This window comes from Leuciscus leuciscus, assembly GCF_965113295.1.
Source record: "Leuciscus leuciscus genome assembly, chromosome: 8".
Lineage (NCBI taxonomy): Eukaryota > Metazoa > Chordata > Actinopteri > Cypriniformes > Leuciscidae > Leuciscus > Leuciscus leuciscus.
Genome location: NC_138732.1, coordinates 6,595,731 through 6,616,980, shown reverse-complemented (window position 1 = coordinate 6,616,980; position 21,250 = coordinate 6,595,731). Strand labels below are relative to the sequence as shown.

Sequence of the window (21,250 nt, the reverse complement as noted above, 5' to 3'; positions counted from 1 at the left end):
GTTTCACAAAAAGCAACATTTGCATTTTTGTCAAAGACTACGTCTGGATGGGATTCAGAGCGATGATCAAAACACAGATGGAGTAGATCGAGTCCTTCAACACCCCTAAAGCTTCACAGTTCTGTAGCTTGTCCTGGGTCAACATTTCAGTAACATTAGGCAGTTTTGATTTATATGTTGTTTAATGTTGATGATCGCGTTATTTTACATATTCATCTGCTTACGTATGCTATCGCTTGTTTTTGCATCATCTTCACGTGTCTTTTGATCTGGAGATTCAGTACTCTTTCAGAAGATGTGTCATAGCGCCCCCTACAGAATAACAGTGAAAACATGGAATGCCGGGAATTTCCATCAATGGCGGGGGAAGCATTGTCTCATAAATGATGGACATTTTCGTCAATGGAGGGGAAAGAGTTAATATCATAAATGGAACGTAATGATCAGTGATGTGTTTATCGTGTAATATGTTGAGGTTTCAATGAAATGGTTGATTACATTTAAAATCTTTCCACACATTCGCTGTTGCAAAACTGATATTCTGACTTCTACTGGGTTTATGACGCACTGTTGGCCTCCAGCCGAACTGATGGAGAAAATCTGCATAAATTAATTTACTGTGACAGATTAATGGAGGACTAAGGTCACACTGAACTGAATGAAGGTTTGATTTTAGATTAAAATTGACATGGCTGTGATTGAGTCTAGATTTACAATTCTAACAATAGATATACAGACTGTATGTGTTGTCATAGTTACACATTCAGGTGGAAATTAAAGTGAAGTTACCACCAGTTTTACTATCTTAGAAAGTATAACATGCAGACATTTTTTTTTTTTTTTTTTTTTTTTTTTAGAATAAAAAATAAAAAATCAACAACAATTTGACACTTTGAATCCCAGACTTTATGTATGATCAGCTCAGAAAGTCCGTTATCTTGGCATTGTCTGATATCTTTGCAAAATACAGAGGCCCGGACCTCAATGGTGGGTACAGCCATGGCCATGAAATACGAAAGTATGACTTTTTTTTATTCTAGAAACTGTAACATGTTTTCCAATATACCAGTACACCTGATTGTAGTTAATTAGTTGAGCCTCTATGACCTAAATTGGTTATTTTAAGTAGAGGTCGACCAATAGTGGATTTTACCGATAGCGATAACTAGGTTGGACCACTCTTGGGTGTGTTTCCCGAACAACAACGTTACTCGCTGATTAACTACCATAGTACGATGCATCGTTGAAGAAATCAACTAGCTAGTCACGACTGTTTCCCGAAACCGTATTGTCGCAAAGTGGTCGTTAAACAACGTTGGTTTATGACGTCACGCACGTGGTGGAGTAATAACTTCTTTTAATGAATCTGTTTGAGATCGAATTAACGCTAGATGTTTTGCTATAAATTACAGACATGACATCTGAGGACTATTTCTCATTTTTCTCAGTTATTTTGCTTTATTTCCAGATTCAATCATAGGCTCGTTCTTACATAGTAGAGCACGTTCGCACATGCGCACTCTAAAACTAAAAGACGTAAATGATATTTGTATGTATTCTAAATTAAAGACACAGGTTGTGATGAATGTCAGCTTGCTTATTTTGCTCAAGATAAGGATTTATTAAGTCCACATGTCATGTAAACTAGAAACTATGCTTCTAACCAGAAGTCGAGAGCTGTCGTTCCAACTACACAAGTTTGCGATGCTGTTTGCGAATGTTCGTTAAAACGATGGTTTCGGGAAACACAGACTCGTTGAACGATGCTGATAACAACAGAACTTGCGAAAATAGTTTGCTAACGATGCTTTTGGGAAACGCACCCCTGGCCGATAACCGGCATAACACATAAAATACTGCTGAACATTATTACAAAAATTTTAAAACAGCACTGAACCATGAAATCTTTTTAAATATAAAAAAATATTATTACATTAATTATATCTTGATAATTTGTGTTAGTCCAAATTGCATTTACTAATGTTAAGAGACACCACTTTAAAATGTAAAAATGTATTAGTAAATATCAAAATGAACAATGAACAATACTTTTATTAACCTTGTTTATTAATATGTTGCAAATTGACTTTATTGTAAAGTGTTACAATTTCATACAAATCCAAACATTCATGCTTGCAGATGGCCATCTTTAAATATCTACACAAACGCCATAGCATTGAAATTAGACACACATTTGTATACTCTCACACTTTATTTCTTACTATTTTAAAACTATTAATGATTATCTAATAAAAATAACAAAATATGTATTACTGTGACGATGAAAAAAGAACTGAAATCGAATGTGTTTCTATCGGATGACGATACAGTTTTCTTTCTCATGTCACTAGCTTTTAATATGCAACTTCGATCGCTAACGAATGCATAAAAGCGACCAGCTAATTATAAACTAATGCAAATAAATGGTAACAATCGTGACATTAAACATTTGGGTCGGCTTGTGTGTGTTTTTGTCACATTGTTTTAACCGCTTGAGGTATTAGTTAGTGTCCTCTCTGGTTACTCAGGCCAACATACTGCGGTTCTCCACTAATACAGCATCTAGTCAACAAATTAATTACTTTATAATGATATGAAAACACGTACCGTAGTGTACTGTATACATACCGTTTCATTGTCTGTTTTAAATCTGCATCTGAAGTGTCCGCTCCGTGTCAAAACAAACTCCACGAGGCGTCAGTGATGGTTTTATTTGACCTCTAGAGGCCGCTCTCGTACTGTTTAATGACAGTGGACCCTTCTCAGCCGCTCCAGCAAACAAACGCAACCCCTGTAAAAACAGTCGGTATGGATTTTTACCGATAACCGAATGTTCCAGTAATCGGTAATCTGTGCAGATTAATCAGCAAAACCGCTTAACTCTAACTTTAAGTATTGAAATCATACAAAATGTGCATTGCCGGTGTACTCCAGGATCAGGACTGTGAGAAACACTACTGTAGCTGAAGAAGCTGAATTGACCTTCAAGCCATAAAATTCACAAGGAGCCCTGGGAGCCTCTGGCTCCAGAGTCTTCTGCCCCAGATTAGAGACTTTAACGGGGAAGCCGGTCCTTTCTGGGCATTTCTGTGAGGATTTATGGAGCTCAGGTACGGAACAATTCGGTTACTGTGGAGATTCCCTGAGCTCTGTGTTGCTAAGCAGGTAATGTTGAGGAGATGAGCCCTCCTGGCATAGGTTCAGATGTCTTTCTGCCCCTTCCGTCTGTCTCTCTTTTTGTCTTTGTCTTTATTCTACCGTCGGTTTCTCTCTCTGTCCCTGGAGTCTTTCTGGCAGTTCTTCAGCTGTCCCGGCCTCTTTCTGTCTCTTATCTTTCTCACTCTGTCTGTCTATTAAACAGCCTTTAAACAACCTTCCATAAGGCACATGTTCAGAGAGCTAGCGTTCCCAAAAGAGATATTGTATTTCCAAACAATAACGCTAAAACGTCAGTACATTAATGCCTCACGTTAATTGTAGAGCAGCACATGAATCGTTAGCATGTTGTGTATAGCTTATTAGAGTTAAATGATGTGTCAAGATATTAAAGTTGAAATAGAGAGAATGGCATTAAAATGGAGCTCAGATGTGCATGAAGGCGGTCGAGAGTTGCATAATTGAAAACTTGCTCTGGGCTAAATGGCTACGGAGTGTTATCTAATGTATACTTTATTATGACGCTTGTACGTACGCTGTACACTAGTAATGCAACACACTGAAAAACACAAAGTAATAAAGGATCAGTCCAACCGAAAATGAAAATGCTATCATTTGCTCACCCTCGTGTTGTTGCAAACCCAGAAGAGTTTCTTTCTTCCGTGAAACACATTGGTAGTTACACTGCCGAACGCCCAGAGTGCTTTTCGAAATGGGGACTGGGGCTTTCGAGCTCCAAAAATAACAACAAAAAAAAGCACCATTAAAGCAGTCGGTATGACTCATGCATTATATTCTCTAGTCTTCTGATGTGATGCAATAGCTTTGTGTGAGGAACACGGCAAAGTTACGTAGTTTGTGGAAAATCTTGCCATCGGCGACAACTGTCAAATCTTCAGCTCAAATATGGTGTGTTAAAAACGCATTGCACCAGGTTTGATGACAGTGATGCCAAAATGTTTTTTCACATGTTGTGAATGATTGGCAATTTTGAGTAAATAAATGTGAATAAATGACTATCATGTGACTTCAGAGGACTTGGAATTTAGTGCATGAGTCATGTGGATTAATTCAGTGATACATTGTTTGTTCTTATTGATTTTTATTTTTTTTTTAGATTGACAGCACGTTCATACACATTTACTTTTTTTGTTGAATGGAAAAAAAACATCTTTTGTGCTCCGCAAAATAAAAATAAAAAAGTATTATGGTTTTGAGTGTAAGTGAGTGAAATAGAATGTTCATTTTTGTTAGAAAATGAAAGCATTTTAACTTGACAGCGGAGAAGAAAGTGACTGGTCTCGCCATGTATTATGAATGGTATCAGCTATAGGTTTGTTTGCAGCTCAGTCGATAATGATACTTGATGGAAGCTGAAAAATAATTACATAGAATTCTGTTGGTCACCATTCCATTTTATAACCTAAATTTAGGATGATGGTTTTTCAGATGGTGTTTTGCTTTCTTTAAAGTGACAACAGAAGCTTTTGAAGTCGTTGGAGGCAGGCAGGCAGTATGGAGCTCCTTTCATCTGCCTGAAGTGTTCAAGTGTGTTCGATTACATTTCTCTCCATGCCATAACTGATCCTTTTCCATCATGCAGTCTAGTGTCTGACAGCGTCTCTACGAAAGATGATTAAACATTTGAACTCTTCAGAAAGCAAATCACCTGCTACCCAGGCGATCAGGCTCTCCACGCTTCTTTACTGCTCCCTATACAGCTGTATAATACAGTCAATATTAAATCAATTTTAATCTACCATGTCTTCATTTATATTCTACTTTAAATGAGTGCACATTTATTTATTTATTTATTCATTTACACCTTACATTTAGTGATAAATGACTGTTGTGGTGTTTAATATAAACAAATGACAAAAAAATCGAATTTTATTAATAGTATAAATAGTTTTATACTATTTAATATACTATTATACTATGTACTATTAATATTTAAAAATAGTGTTTAATTTATTAAAATTACATAAATCACATAACTAGCACACTTTTACAAAAGACAAATAACAAAAATGTAAAATGCTATTATATAAACATTGTTTTATTTATTAAAATTATAATCACATAAGTGTTGTACTTTAAACTTGTATTTATTTATTTATTTATTTATTTAAACCCTAAATTAAGTGATCAATGACTGTTGTGATGTTTAATAAACAAATTACAAAAATGTAAAATGCTATTATATAAACATTGTTTTATTTATTAAAATGATAATCACATAAGTGTTGTACTTTAAACTTGTATTTATGTATTTATGTATTTATTTATTTATTTATTTAAACCCTAAATTAAGTGATCAATGACTGTTGTGATGTTTAATAAACAAATTACAAAAATGTAAAATGCTATTATATAAACATTGTTTTATTTATTAAAATTATAAATCACATAAGGGTTGTACTTTAAACTTGTATTTATTTATTTATTTATGTAAACCCCAAATTAAGTGATCAATGACTGTTGTGATGTTTAATATGACAAAATATCAAATTTTAATATATAAATATTGTTTAATGTATTACAATTATAATCACATAACTAGCACACTTTAAACTTGTATTTATTTAAACCCTAAACTAAATGATTAATGACTGTTGTGATGTTAAATATAAAAAGGGTATGTTTTTTACTGTCAATTTGTATTCTATAAATATTACTTTATTATTTATTTACCAACTGTGACACTTTAAACTAGTACACTTGTCTAGTAACCACTTATTTTAGCCATACTTTTGAGTAGAAGGCCTAATGAGATTAATGGGTAAATATCTCCAGTTCCTGTGTAAACTTGTTCTATTTGTTTGCATATTGAACAAATACACTTCTTATGATTTGGAATATTATTTAAAATGGCCATTTAAAAAAGCATCATTTGTGTGCGGTCACTGACCTCTTTCACTCTTCACTTTCACTGTGGTGTCTTTTTTTATGACTGATGTGTTGTCACTGCTTTATCAGTGGATGGATACCTGCATTTTGCCTCAAGATTTCTGATAGTCAGGTAAAGTGATCCATCCAAAACTCCTCATCTGCTGCTCTCTGGTTGTCAAACCGTTTCAAACCAACATCCGCTGGCTGCTGTCATGCTCGTCCCACCCGGGATTGAATACTGAAGAGTTTGACGGCGATGGAAATTAATTGGAGGCATTTGTTTACGTGCATGGTCGCAGTCGGAGTCCCCAAGCTTGCCGTCTGTCAGGTGGATCTGTCACTGCAGACCCGGATCAAGCAGGAGTCAGGAACAGGTTCCTCTCCAGAATCCCTTTACGATGTCACTGAGTCTCAGCTGGGAGCGTTCAGAGCATCGCACACTAAAAGTCGTGAAAGTGCCCGAGGATTCTCATTAAGGTTATTGTCTCTCCGGTCCCCGACCAAAGAAGGCTGTCATCTTGTTGTATTATTCCCTCAAAAACAGAATTATTCAAGCCCTTCCTTGTAACTCACAGGGCGCTTTCTAAAAATACTTTCATTTTGCAGTAAACACAGCAGAGTTCTAAGAAAGGGACAGAAATGCGAAAGAATGAGAGCGATTCAGGCATTTAGAGGCCAAGTGTTTTTGGTCGATTAGAAGCCCGAAGACTGGAAAGTATGTGGCATACCAAATATATAACAACAGGGACAACCCTACAGACTCAAGCCTTAGAGACGTTTAGTCATTGAGGTGAAGTATGTCATTTTTGTGATGTTAAAATACTTTCTCCTGCGGTTGGTGTGTTGCTCCACACGTATAAAGATCTCTTGCGCTCATGAAAACCTTGTTTCAGGTCGAACTTGGGTTCCCTATCGTCCGGTCACTACGACGTACGTCGTGGTGAACGACGAATAGGAATCTCGCTAGAGAGGCCAATCTACTTCGAGTGAAACTAAAACAAGCCAATACACATTGGCGTGCAATCATTTGCATCAGCTGCGCAGCCTCGCAGCGCGGGTATTTAACGAGCAGCTGGTGTGATTGCACTTCAGCTTTTTGCTTCGGAGCCAAGCACTTCGATGCGTTCTACAAACAGAGTGACAAGACAAGCCTTTTCGGACCTCTCCTTCCCGGTGCGGGCGTTACAGCACGGCAGCGCGAGCAGTCTTCTTTCTCTCTCTCTTTACCTTCTCTGTCTTTTTTTGTTTTACATACTGAGCAAACAAAAAAAGCTGTTATAACAGCTGGTAAGGTGCGCCATTAGAGCGCTCAAAGGCTGTTCTAACAGCTGGTAAGAGAGAGACAGCGCACAGACAGGTGCACATTCCTGTCTGTGTTCGCAGTGACTGTTCCCCTGCGTGTTTCAGCACCAGTGAGAGCAGTCCCTAAAAGAGCTTACACAGATAGAGAGCGTCTTTTTAAAGATGACTTTCTATCTGTGTGTTTCTGGATGCGGTCGTTACCTGGGTTCACGGGATGGTCACCAACGCTGCCTCGTGTGTCTGGGCATTAAACACGCTGAGGCAGCGTTGGTGGATGAGTCATGTACCCATTGTGGGAAGATGACCATCGCGGAGCTGCGGTCGAGACTCACGTTCCTGCAAAGGGGCGGAGTCCCCGTGCCTCTGCCTCGATCCAATCCTCCTCAGAGGGTTGCTTCGGGCAGTGACACGGGTGACCTGAGGATTACGGTGAGCGCGTCTCCTTCGGGGAACCAACCCCCTAGGAACCCTCACCCCTCTCATGCTCCGCAGCCAGTGGAGCCCCCATTGGAGAAAGCTGGACCATCCTCGCGGTGTGTACCGGTTGTCTCCTTTGGGGCTCCCCCTGAAGACCAGATGTCGATCGCTGCATCGGAGGGTGGGTCAGACCTCTCTGCGGACGACGACTCGGCACCGCTGCCTCCTTCGGGTGTGCCAGCGGTGCCTGAGACGGACCCGGAGATGATGGCCATGCTTTCCCGGGCCGCCAAAGGGGTCGGGCTCGTGTGGAATCCTCCACCGTGTCCCGAACCCTCGAGGTTGGACGATTGGTATCTCGGGGTGGCGCGTGCTGGTTCTCAGCAACCCACCCCAGTGCCTTTCTTCCCGGAAGTGCATGAGGAGCTTACGGGGACATGGACGGCACCTTTCACTGCCAGAAACCGTCCCAGTGGTTCCTCCTCCCTCACCACCCTTGATGGCGGGGCGGCTAAGGGATACACGCGTATCCCGCCAGTGGAACGGGCCGTTGCGATGCAACTGTGCCCTAACTCCACTTGGCGTGGAGAACCGTGTCTTCCTTCCCGGGCCTGTAAGTACTCGTCGGATTTAACCGGCAAGGCTTACAAGGCCTGTGGGGAAGCCGCCTCTGCCATGCACGCTATGGCGTTGCTGCAGGTCCATCAGGCCAAGGCACTGAAGGACCTGCACGAGGGTGGTCACGATCCCCAAGTTCTTCAGGAACTTCGTATCGCGACGGACCTCGCGCTTCGTGCGACGAAGGTGACCGCGCGGTCGGTGGGTCGTGCGATGTCCACCATGGTGGTCCAGGAACGCCATCTCTGGCTGTGTCTGGCCGACATGAGGGAGACCGACAAGCTCCGGTTCCTTAACTCCCCCGTGTCCCAGACCGGCCTCTTCGGCGACGCGGTCGAGAACTTCGCCCAGCAGTTCTCGGCTGTACAAAAGCAGACTGAGGCCATCAGACACATCCTGCCGCGACGGCCAGCTGCTGCTCCCACCCCACCGCCTGCGGCCCCTCAGTCTGCTCGTCGCCGAGGGCGGCCTCCTGCGTCTGCCCCTGCTCCCGCGCCGCCGCAGCAGCCTCCATCTAAACGGCGCCGTGGAGCCAGTCGCAGGCGGGCCGCCCCGCCCGTCCAGGACCCCGCTAAGAAGGGCGGCAAAGCCAGGAGCAAGCGGCCCTAGGACGGGCGACCCAGAGATGGCAGGGACTGCTCTCCAGGAGACGATGACCGCATCGCTCCATCCCCCGGAAGAGGGCCGGGTGGAAAATCCTTTGTTTCCTTTTGCCTCAAAACCAGCGGTACCCAAATTTTCAATAAAAGAGCAGTTTCTTCCGTCTCTGGGTCCGAAGAGGGCCCGGAGAGCAGTGGGGGGAGAGAATCCTCACCACTCTCATCCGCCTCTTCTATCGCCAGCAGGCAGCAGTGTGCAGTTCGAGAACGCAACCAAGCCGCCTCCTGCACCTCCGGCCTCGTGGAACCAGGTAAGTGTTGCACAGCACACTCAGACTCCGCTACGGGCCGCCTCCCAGAGAGAGCCTCCCGAGCCGAGCCCCTGTGTTCCACCTCGCTGCCCCACTCCGGGTACGCCTACGGTCCCTTTGGTCCCGCTTGTACGGTCTCTGCGAGCCTGGCTAGCGCTCCCCAGTCCGTCTCGCTGGCTCATTCGGACCATCAGGCTCGGCTATGCGATTCAGTTCGCCCGGCGTCCCCCCAAGTTTCGGGCCATCCACTCCACTACAGTGAGAGCAGCCGATGCCCATGTCTTGCGCGCGGAGATCGCAGTCCTACTGGCGAAGGACGCGATAGAGCCGGTCCCTCCAGCCGATATGAGGTCAGGGCACTATAGTCCCTACTTCATTGTACCCAAGAAAGGTGGTGGGTTACGACCGATCTTGGACCTGCGAGTTTTGAATCGGAGCCTTCACAAGCTACCGTTCAAAATGCTTACGCAGAAACGCATTTTCGAATGCATCCGTCCCCAAGATTGGTTTGCAGCGATCGACCTGAAGGACGCGTACTTTCATGTCTCGATTCTTCCTCGACACAGGCCGTTTCTGCGCTTTGCGTTCGAGGGTCGAGCATATCAGTACAAGGTCCTGCCCTTCGGGCTGGCCCTGTCTCCTCGTGTCTTCACGAAAGTCACGGAGGGGGCCCTTGTTCCCATGAGAGAACAGGGCGTTCGCATTCTCAACTATCTCGACGACTGGCTCATACTGGCACACTCTCGAGATCAGTTATGCGAACACAGGGACCTCGTGCTCAGGCACCTCAGCCAGCTGGGCCTTCAGGTCAACTGGGAGAAGAGCAAACTCGCCCCCGTGCAGAGGATCTCTTATCTCGGTATGGAGTTGGATTCGGTCGCCCAGACAGCGCGTCTCACAGGGACGGCGGTCCCACTGAAATTCTTTCAGAGGCTCCTGGGGCATATGGCAGCGGCAGCAGCGGTAACTCCGCTCGGGCTGCTTCATATGAGACCGCTTCAGCACTGGCTTCACGGCCGAGTCCCGAGATGGGCGTGGCATCACGGCACTCACCGGGTGGCAATCACACCGGCGTGCCGCCAGACCTTCAGCCCGTGGTCAGACCCCTCGTTCCTTCGGGCAGGAGTCCCCTTGGAACAGGTGTCCAGGCATGCTGTGGTATTCACAGATGCCTCTGCCACCGGCTGGGGTGCCACGTACAACGGGCATGCAGTATCAGGGGTGTGGACGGGCCCCCAACTGCACTGGCACATCAACTGCCTCGAGTTGCTAGCAGTTCGTCTCGCTCTGAGCCGCCTAAAAAGGCCGCTACAGGGCAGAGACGTGCTGGTCCGTACGGACAACACTGCGACCGTTGCGTACATCAACCGTCAAGGTGGTCTACGCTCCCGTCGCATGTCGCAACTCGCCCGCCATCTCCTCCTTTGGAGTCAGAAGCGTCTGAGGTCGCTTCGAGCCATGTATGTCCCCGGTGTGCTCAACCGTGTGGCCGACGAGCTATCACGAGCTGTGCTCCCGGGAGAATGGCGACTCCACCCCCAGGTGGTTCAGCTGATCTGGAGAGAGTTCGGGGAGGCTCAGGTAGACCTGTTTGCCTCCTCAGAGACCTCCCACTGCCAGCTGTTTTACTCCCTGACCGAGGGAACACTCGGCACGGACGCACTGGCTCACAGCTGGCCCCGGGGCCTCTGCAAATATGCATTTCCCCCAGTGAGCCTACTTGCACAGACCCTGTGCAAAGTCAGGGAGGACGAGGAGCAGGTCCTTCTGGTGGCTCCCTATTGGCCCACCCGGACTTGGTTCCCAGAACTCATGCTCCTCGTGACAGTCCCTCCCTGGCCCATTCCTCTGAGGAAGGATCTTCTGACTCAGAGACGGGGCACCCTATGGCACCCGCGTCCGGACCTCTGGAAACTCCATGTCTGGTCCCTGGACGGGACGCGGAGGTTCTAGGTGACTTACCCCCAGAGGTACTTAACACCATCACTTCTGCGCGAGCGCCGTCTACGAGACGTGCGTACGCCTTGAAGTGGAACCTGTTCGTCGAGTGGTGTTCCTCCCGTAGAGAGGACCCCCGAAGATGTTCGATAGGGTCAGTGCTTTCCTTCTTGCAGCAAGGGTTGGAGCGAAGGCTGTCTCCCTCCACCCTTAAAGTACATGCTGCTGCTATTTCAGCATATCATGACCACATAGATGGCAAAACAGTAGGAAAGCACGACCTGGTCGTCAGGTTCCTTAGGGGGGCGAGACGATTAAATCCTCCTCGTCCTCCCTCCATACCCTCTTGGGACCTTTCCCTGGTGCTTCGAGCACTTCAGGATGCTCCCTTTGAGCCTTTGCAGTCAGCAGACTTAAAGCTTCTCTCCTTGAAGACTTTGCTGCTGATTGCACTGGCTTCGATCAAGAGGGTAGGGGACCTGCAAGCATTTTCGGTCGACGAATCGTGCCTAGAGTTCGGGCCGGGTGACAACCATGTTGTACTGAGACCCCGGCCTGGCTATGTGCCCAAGGTTCCTACCACTCCCTTTAGAGATCAGGTAGTGAACCTGCAAGCGCTGCCCCTGGAGGAGGCAGACCCAGCCCTGGCTTTGCTCTGTCCCGTTCGCGCTCTGCGTATGTACGTGGACAGAACTCGAAGCATCAGGACCTCAGACCAGCTCTTTGTCTGTTACGGAGGCCAGCAGAAGGGAAAGGCTGTCTCCAAGCAGAGGATGGCCCACTGGATAGTGGATGCCATCGCCTTGGCTTACCAATCTCAAGGCGTGCCCTGTCCGCTCAGGTTGCATGCACACTCCACGAGAGGCGTTGCATCCTCCTGGGCGCTGGCACGTGGCTCCTCGCTAACAGATATCTGTAGAGCTGCGGGCTGGGCGACACCTAACACGTTCGCTAGATTCTATAGCCTACGTGTAGAGCCCGTGTCCTCCCGTGTTCTCACCCTAAACGGGTAGAAGCACGGTGAGTACCGGCTCTGTCGGCTTGCTGCATCCTACTGTGCACCTTATTACTCCAGAGTCAAAACCTGTTGAGTCCTCCAAACACCCTCGGCCCGGACATGGCGGAGTGTCCGGTGCCAGGCCTTGTCCGCTGAATCCTTGAGAACCGGGTCTAGGCTGGGTCCCATATGTGTGACCCTACGGGGATCCCATATGTGTATATTCTCCACGGCTGCTCCTAATGGAAGCCCGTGTCTTTCCCTTGGGCTAAGTCACCCATTACTCATATGCAGTACAACCCTCGGGTTAGTCCATATGTCTATTCCCACATAACTCTCCTTAAGAATGTGGCTCCCGCAGCGTTCCCCTCCCTCAGATCGGGCACGCTTTCCCAGTGTTATCCAATAATCTCACTGTATGGGTTATAACGGAACAACAGTGACGGATACTCTCGGTGTAAGCCCTCTCCTATCGTCCTTCCAGGCAAGAAGGTGAGGAGGCTTACACGGGGCGCTGGATGGGGTGCAGCAGCTGTGGCGCTTTGCTAGGGATTCCTATTCGTCGTTCACCACGACGTACGTCGTAGTGACCGGACGATAGGGAACGTCTCGGTTACATATGGTAACCCTCGTTCCCTGAGGGAGGGAACGGAGACGTACGTCCCGTCGCCACATCTGCTGCTACCCGCCGGGGCGACCAGCTTTTCAGGCTTGGCTCCTCAGCAAAAAACTGAAGTGCAATCACACCAGCTGCTCGTTAAATACCCGCGCTGCGAGGCTGCGCAGCTGATGCAAATGATTGCACGCCAATGTGTATTGGCTTGTTTTAGTTTCACTCGAAGTAGATTGGCCTCTCTAGCGAGATTCCTATTCGTCGTTCACCACGACGTACGTCTCCGTTCCCTCCCTCAGGGAACGAGGGTTACCATATGTAACCGAGACGTTATGTTCCATGACATCCATCCATCCATCCATCCATCCATCCATCCAACTGATAAAAATAAATAAATAAATAAAAACTGGTCAGAATTGTTCCAAAAAGCATCTTTCATTGGTTAGACAATACTGTCTAACCAATGAAAGATGCTTTTTGGAACAATTCTGACCAGTTTTTATTTATTTTTATCAGTATTGTTCAACCAAACAAAGGAGAATGTACAGTATGTATATATATATATGTGTATATATATATATATATATATATATATATATATATTATATTTATATATATATATATATATATATATATATATATATATATATATTACAATTCTGAACAGTTTTTATTCATTACTTTATATATGGATTCATTGTTTTATTTACTTATTGTTTTATTTATTTATCAGTATTGTCCAACCAATGGAAGATGTTTTTGGGAGCTGTTTTGATCATTTGTTTTATCTATCTATTAATTTATTTATTATTGTATTTATTTATTTATTTATTTGTCACTCTTTAATTTGTTTTATTTATTTATCTATATTGCCCAACCAATGGAAGATGTGTTTTTGGGAACAATTTTGACCAGTTGAAGTTTGTTCAAAAATATTTATTTATAACTTTTTATTTATAACTTTTTATTTTGAATTTAATTTATTTTTAAATACAGTTGTTAAGTGTTTTATGTTTTGTTCCATAAATAATGCTACGCAATACAAATTTTTTGTGTGTGTGTGTCTACGTTTGTCAAAACCGTTGCTAAACCGTTTTTATTTTTCATTTAATGTTGGAATAGATTTCTGCCACGTTTGTGAGATGCCATACAACTGCATCTTGGCAAAAACTTTTGAGTTGTATTTCAGCATGAGTTTAAGTTGAAAGTCTAACTTCAAGAAGTTCTAAGTTTGAATTGAGCATTGCATTGGTTTATTATAGTAATTTGCATTGCATTGTTATTGTTTATATTCTTCTCAGGTGTGACCACTGTACTGACTATGACCACTTTGAGTATCAGCGCTCGTAACTCCCTGCCGAAAGTCGCCTACGCCACAGCCATGGACTGGTTCATCGCCGTGTGTTACGCCTTTGTCTTCTCCGCCCTGATAGAGTTTGCTACCGTCAACTACTTCACCAAGCGCGGCTGGGCTTGGGATGGCAAGAGCGTGGTCAATGACAAGGTAATGATCATTAATCATCTCCCAGCATGCTTTGTGTTGTTCGGGTGGGGCGGCGTATGGATCGGATTGATTAACTTGGTGACAGTGCGTTCAAGTTTTGAGTAATGTGACGTCTCAGGTGACAAATTAAGTTACTGACAGGAAATTCAAGCCTGGAAGTAACTGCACAAAATTGCATATTTCTGCTTTGTTTGGGTCTATGAATAAAAAAATTTAATATAAATGGGGAAAGCTGACAGTTATTTCATATATCATACAGGGTTAAGCAGAGACTTTTACTGAAATTTCCTGTTTCTCAGGCCATAATGATCTCACATGTGCTCAACATATTAACTCAAACATTTCTTGTTAAATCCATCTTAAATGATTATATGAAATCATCTATTATTTTCTTTTAACATTTTATGTGTTGTTGTTGTATACATCCAATGTTTCTCCATCTGTTTAGTGCACCTTAGAAAAAGCGATGCGTCTCATTACGGTTTCCCTCTGTAAAATATATAGGCGTTCATTTTAAATGCTGAACAAGAACTGATGTTCACTGATGTCCTGACTGTAAAGCCATGCTGATAGTCTATGATGCATGAGGCTCTCTGCATTTCTGCTGCAGGTCAGAATGAGATAACCATAGAATAATCCATAATGATTTTATCATGGACCACTGCATATTTCAGTCATATGAGAGTATAATAGAGTATAATAGTCTACGGCTTCTAGCTAATAGCTTCTTGGCTAATAGCCTACGAGTCTACATCCCTACCAGAAGCCTACGATCGGTCAACGAGTGACGTCTCGTGGTTCCATCACAGAGAGCCACAAAATCACTTTCCAGAACATTCTCATTCACGGTTCCATGCTGGTGGAATGCTCTCCCCACCCTCATCCGGAATGCAGAATCCCTGACAACATTCAAAAGACAGCTGAAAACCCATCTCTTCCGTGAGCACTTAACCTCATAAAAAAATTTAAATTCGTTCCTTTTCCTTTATTCCTCCCTTATCGGGCTTATGCTACTCTGAACAATGCCTGAACTTCGTATTTTGAGCACTTCTTGCGTTGTTTTTGCCTCTTCACGATGACTCGTAAGTTTGTAAGTTGCTTTGGACAAAAGCATCTGCTAAATGACTAAATGTAAATATAATAGGCCCTGTTTACACAAGGTATTAAGATGTGTTTCGGTGGATCAGGTCACAAGTAGACGAGGGAGACACATTCCTTTTTACACACTTCTGTCCTGATTTTTCAAGGAAAGGGTCTATGTATGGGCTACATGTATGGGCTTTTCAGATCTTCCGATTTAATGTACAAAATAAGCTCACGCAATTTAGATATGAACGCGACTGGAGACGATGGAAAAACACACGTAAAGCAGCAGCTTTAGTTTCTGCTCTGATAGCCGTAAGACCAGCCGAACGCTGTGAGTGTGTGTTAGAAATCAGGAATGGTGAGAGAACATTGTGTTTGGTAAATTTTTCGTCTTCAAACCAAACTTGGGTCTTCATCCGACAGTTTATATCCCGTCTGGCTAGAGCTCTTCCCATAATGTTCACTGGTTAGGTCAGTAGGCGGAGAGTAGGCGTATTTTGTGGCTGTTCGAACACATTCGACCACATGAGAGTCTATAGTATGAAATCAATCCGGGCAAATGCGTTTTCAACTACCACTGGAAGTGGTTGAAAGTGGACAAGCTCAAACGTTTTAGACCCCGTTTACACCTGTATTTAACTCTAACCCTAACCTGCTGTGTCGTCCACTTATCTTAATACCAGGTGTAAACATGGCCATAGATCCTTGTTATCCCAATACTGTTATAAGAAACACTGTGAGTCCCTTGTCTGCGGAGGAAGAGATCTTGGTCTCTGAGAAATGTGGTTTGCTCTGGCTTCCATTACTTCAATTTCCGAAAGTACAAACACAGTTCTAATGGCTGCAACAACAAACACATCTGTTGTAATTTTGTTGAGGAAGGCCATGACATGGAGAGTTGTGAAAAAAAAAAAACATCTTATTTTTGTAATTGCACAGGTGATCATTAAGCTGCATCAAAACAGTTTTCCATGTAATCAAAGAATAGGAAAAACAGAAGTTCAGAATCTGATATACAAAGAGGATCGGTTATCCTGAATCAAAGAAAATGGTGGCCGCTGCACCTGTTTAAACATTTGCTTCTGCTGTCAAAATAAAGCTGTGTGAACAATAGATTGCCAGACAGGTATCACATGGATGCATAAAGAGAAACCTCAAACTGTTTAGAACTATATCTAATCTTAAACTAATCTTTTCTCAAGGATGATTAATACAGGAATTCAGAGCGAAACTCTTTCAAATGGCATTCATCTCAGTCAGAGTTCGACAACTGAGAACCGAAAGGCAAATAAAAAGAACAGAACGACAAGCTCTGAAAGATGAAACTTGAAAGACGAGACAAATTAAAGATGTGGAAATGAAAGAGGGTGAACACCATAGTAGAAGCCCATCTCCTAAAGGTAGAATCAGGATGGTTCCTATTCTTCCTAATAGGTAATGGAAAATGTTATCATCCAATGAAACTGTCGTGGTGTGAGGAGTAATTTTACTGAGTTGCTGCGTTTAACTGCAGTTATTAATCCTCTTTTTGTATGTCTTCAGGAGATACAATTACCATTTGATTGGGCTTTCTCTTTTAAAAATGTGACTATTCTGCCCTAATTACAAGTGGGCTTCCGGTGGTACAGCCATTTTAATAAGAAATGAGGTGATTCATAGTCATATAAATATTATCAGCAATCTACAGGTGACTGATGCTGCAGAAAACCATTATAGTCCGTTCTATTTACATTCCTCCTGATTTAAATTTGACACACATGGACTTGGATAACCTTGTCGCTCAGCTCCCATCTCTCTTTATTCTAATGGGAGATTTTAATAGCCATATAGCTTTATGTGGGGCAGTAATCATTGCAATACACAAGGAAAGAAGATTAACAAAATACAATCTTAGTCAAAGCAGAATGGTTTCAAGTTCTCACAAACAAAAACCGTCTTCATGCATTTCTGTCAGCTTTGTTCATTCATTGTACAATGAACCAGAGTTGTTTATGGATGGAGTCCCCATTAATGTTGACCAGGTTTCTTGGGATCACCTTTGACAGGAATCTGTCTTTTATTCCTCACATTAAATTACTTAAAAAGAAATGTTTTAAAGCCATTAACGTTTTAAAGGTTTTATCCTAAACCATGTGGGGAGCAGACAGTTAAACTCAGAAGAATTTGTACAGAACTTTGATTTGCTCAAAGCTTCACTATGAAAGTATAGTTTATGGCCAGGAAATCATTTATATGACTTTTGGATACTCTACACCACCAAGGCATATGATTGGCTTTGGGAGTTTATAGAATATCAATCCAAAGTCCATAAGGAGAAGCCAGTGAACAGTCCTTGGAAAATCAGACGAATAAAGTTGGATTTAAAATATGCAATCAAACTTAAAACAAATAATGAAAATCCAGCCTATTAGATCCGTCCATTTGGTCTACGCATGTAAACCCATCTGGAGAATCTGAAAGTGGATTTAAACATTTTGAAACAGACACATTTTTGCAGAATTCATCCATCTCCATCTCAAAAAGCCTGGATTTTACAAGAAACCAAAAATCTACAACTCATCTGAATGATTATCACCAGCAATTTTTAGACATGAGAGCAATGTTCCCACAACATACCCCAATATACACAGATGGATCTTAATCTGGAAATCAAGTGGCAGTAGCTTTTGCAACGAATCGACTACATCATGATATACGCATCCCTGACTGAAGTTTAGTTTTCACTGCAGAGACAAATGCTCTATTTATTGGCAATGAAGTTCATCGAGATATTTTCGCAACAGGATTTTTGTGTAACTGGTTCAAAATCATGTCTTGAAGCGTTGGAATCTATAAAAACCGATCACAGATAAACATTGCAGATTTTAATCAAATTGTCATCAATTTTAATATAATTTTCTGCTGTGCTGGCCACACAGGAGTCTCTGGTAATGTTCTGTAGATAACGTCTGCTTGCTCCAGTAAAATACCTTTCACAGATCTGAGACCAACATTAAATGCATACACCAAAAATAACTGGCAATCGGAATAAGATCAGTGCTTAAAGGGGAACTTGGCAACTATTTCAACCTAATAAAACCGTTTAGAAATCATTTGGTGAGAATGGTGACATTCCCCACTCCCCCCGGCGTTTCCAGGTGGAAAACCAACCTTGCAACATGGGGACTAACATCCCGGTAAGTTGTAAATAGGAAGTCTTGTGAGAAGCGAGAACGAGCGAGAAACACGAACTGCTTTACAGCAAATTCAACATTAACACACACGCCCCCCTCAATACCGATTAGCCACGCCGGCTAGCTATAAGAACAAGCGATGATGGATCATTCTTCAGATGTTCCAGCGAAAAGACCAAAGAGACGGTTCTCGGCGGAGGAGGTGAGAGAGAGGAAGATAAGATAAGAATAAGCGGTAATGTTTGCTAGTGTAGCGTGGCGGTGGGGGTGAATAGTTGACAAATACCAAATCTTACAGTGGTAATTTAATATGACAAGCTGAGTACGCCACCTCTTTTCAGAGAAAGGGGAAATAACTACCCAATGGAAATAGGGCACACAGGTTCGTTACCATGGAGGGCAAAGAGACGTGGATATCAGTACAAAAAGAGTTTATTAAATTCAGATGAATAGATAAAACTCTCAGGTTACTGCAAGGCAGAATGTCATTCAAATGAATAGTACAGCACCGTACGTCAACACACACAAAATAAAGAAAATTCAATTCTAAGGTGGCTGAGGCTTAGCCGCAGCGAGGTAGGCTAGCTAGGTGTCTTATCCAGAAAACACACGTGCACACACACACACACACACACACACACACACACACACACACACACACACACACACACACACAAACACGCCCAGTGAGGTGCAAGCGGTTATAAGCGGCAAACCACACTCAGTGCTTGAAATACCACCACCAGAAGGCAAGAAAAGCTAGCCTCCCAACCCGGGTCCGTCAGCCTACAATAAACACAAAAAGACAATGAATACACTGAACAAATGATACTAAAACCAAATAATAATAACAGAATTCTGAGTTGTTGGTGATGCAAAACACTCACCACAAATGAGCACTGACTTGTAGACAAAAGAATAAATCACAAAGCAACAAGGTTGCAACTAAATGAATTACAAAATAGCCAACATCAAACTGAAATAAAAGACAAAGTAAAGAAAAGGGGGAAAAAGCTAATTATCACACGCACAGCCGATAGTAATATGCCTGAAGAGCAAGCCCACGTGCACAACTCAGGCACATGCAGCAGTAAACGGATCAAATGGTTTTAGCGTGGAAAACATACAGCAAAACACACAACGAAACAGCAGCAAAACAGCAGCGCCGTCTAAATGGCCTTTATGCAGAAAACGATCAGCCCAACGCCCACATTAGACAGAGCAGCCTCAAAGGAATCAAATATCCTGCTAAAAACATCAGACATCTAGCCTGGTTAAAACCAGACCCTTCTCAGTTGAAACTGAGTATAGGCTCTGGGGAAGCTATGTAGACAAATCATTTCCAAAGGGGCGTCACCAACCGACGTAGCTCAAATTCCTCTGGCCGCAATTGGATAGTCATAAAACCAATCAGATCGATGAAGGAGATGACGTATGCTTCGAGTGTTGTTCTTTGCTCCGGTTTTAACGAAAACGGTAAGTTTAAATCGCTCAAAACAGACGCGATAACTGATTCGTTTATATACTGTCTATGATTCGAACGAGTGATGTTCCACGGCGGCATCCATCTTTGTAATGAAATCTCCTTCAGCGTCGCTGCGCTGTCGTCATCATGTAAATCCCTCCCCAAACGTTTCTGATTGGTGCCGCGATTTCGGCGGCACAGAAATGAGTTTGAATGGGCTCTTCTCCAGACTATCCTGGAGAGAGAATTAAAATTCGCCGGAAGTAGTCTGGGTATTCCCAGGCTATCAGACATCAGCTGGTTAGCTCAATTGAGTAAAATATTTAATTAAAAGAATAACTTTACGTACCAGGTGATCATCACGGAACCACATAGGCATACGATTGCTCACAGTAGCTTACGCATATGAATGGAACATATGGAAACAAACCAACTGGAATGAAGAGCACACAGGTTACCGCAAACAGCACAAGTCCACATTAATAAATATTTAACTATAACCTACCTGGGGGAAAATAACAGCCTGCACACCAAGGGGCGGAGCTAACAATGACACATGACCAGGTGGCATAAACAGTAGTTCTCAACGGGTCGGGTCGGAAATATAAGCAAATGACTCGGGTCGGGTCGGACCTCAGGCTTAATCTTTTCCGCTCAGTAAAAAAAACAACAACATTTACTAATCATCGCTGCTGTTCACCGTAAAGAAAGTCTGGCTGCTGCGTGCAACGTGCATCATGGAGAGGGGCGGGGGCAGACCTGACGCCGCTGCGTACACGCCTTTAGCCTGGAGAAGAAGATGGAGTTGGTGGAAAGTAAACTTGCCGCAGGTGAATTCACCGTCGCTACTACAGCCTATTTATATATTTAAATTTTATTGTTTCAGTTGTGTGTATTGTTAAAAGGCGTGAACATTAAAGGTTGATTTGAATTCGCGTCTGCTGGTCATGATAATACGTGTATGAGAAAAAAAATTTCCGCCGCGGGCCGGGTTCGGGCAGATAATTCATGTTGATGTGTCGGGTTACATCGGGTCCGGGCTTTAAAAGCCACGGGCCGTGTCGGATCGGGTTGTAATTTTCAGGCCCGTTGAGAACTCTAGCATAAACACAGTCTTTAATAGACAGGAATCGGGTGTTGATAGGCTGTCACTCTAAATACATGGGAGGGGACTTACTC

At 43.5% G+C, this 21,250-nt stretch overlaps 1 protein-coding gene across 10 annotated transcripts in view; it reads left to right on the top strand.

The window, feature by feature from the left end:
• Positions 1–21,250, top strand: part of gabra2b (gamma-aminobutyric acid type A receptor subunit alpha2b) — a 99,426-nt gene that overhangs the window by 70,532 nt on the left and 7,644 nt on the right. For all 10 annotated transcript variants that reach the window (XM_082177055.1, XM_082177058.1, XM_082177056.1 and 7 more), the window contains one exon: positions 14,145–14,347. In XM_082177055.1, the coding sequence (XP_082033181.1) occupies positions 14,145–14,347 (203 nt within the window). The remainder of the gene's footprint in view (positions 1–14,144; positions 14,348–21,250) is intronic.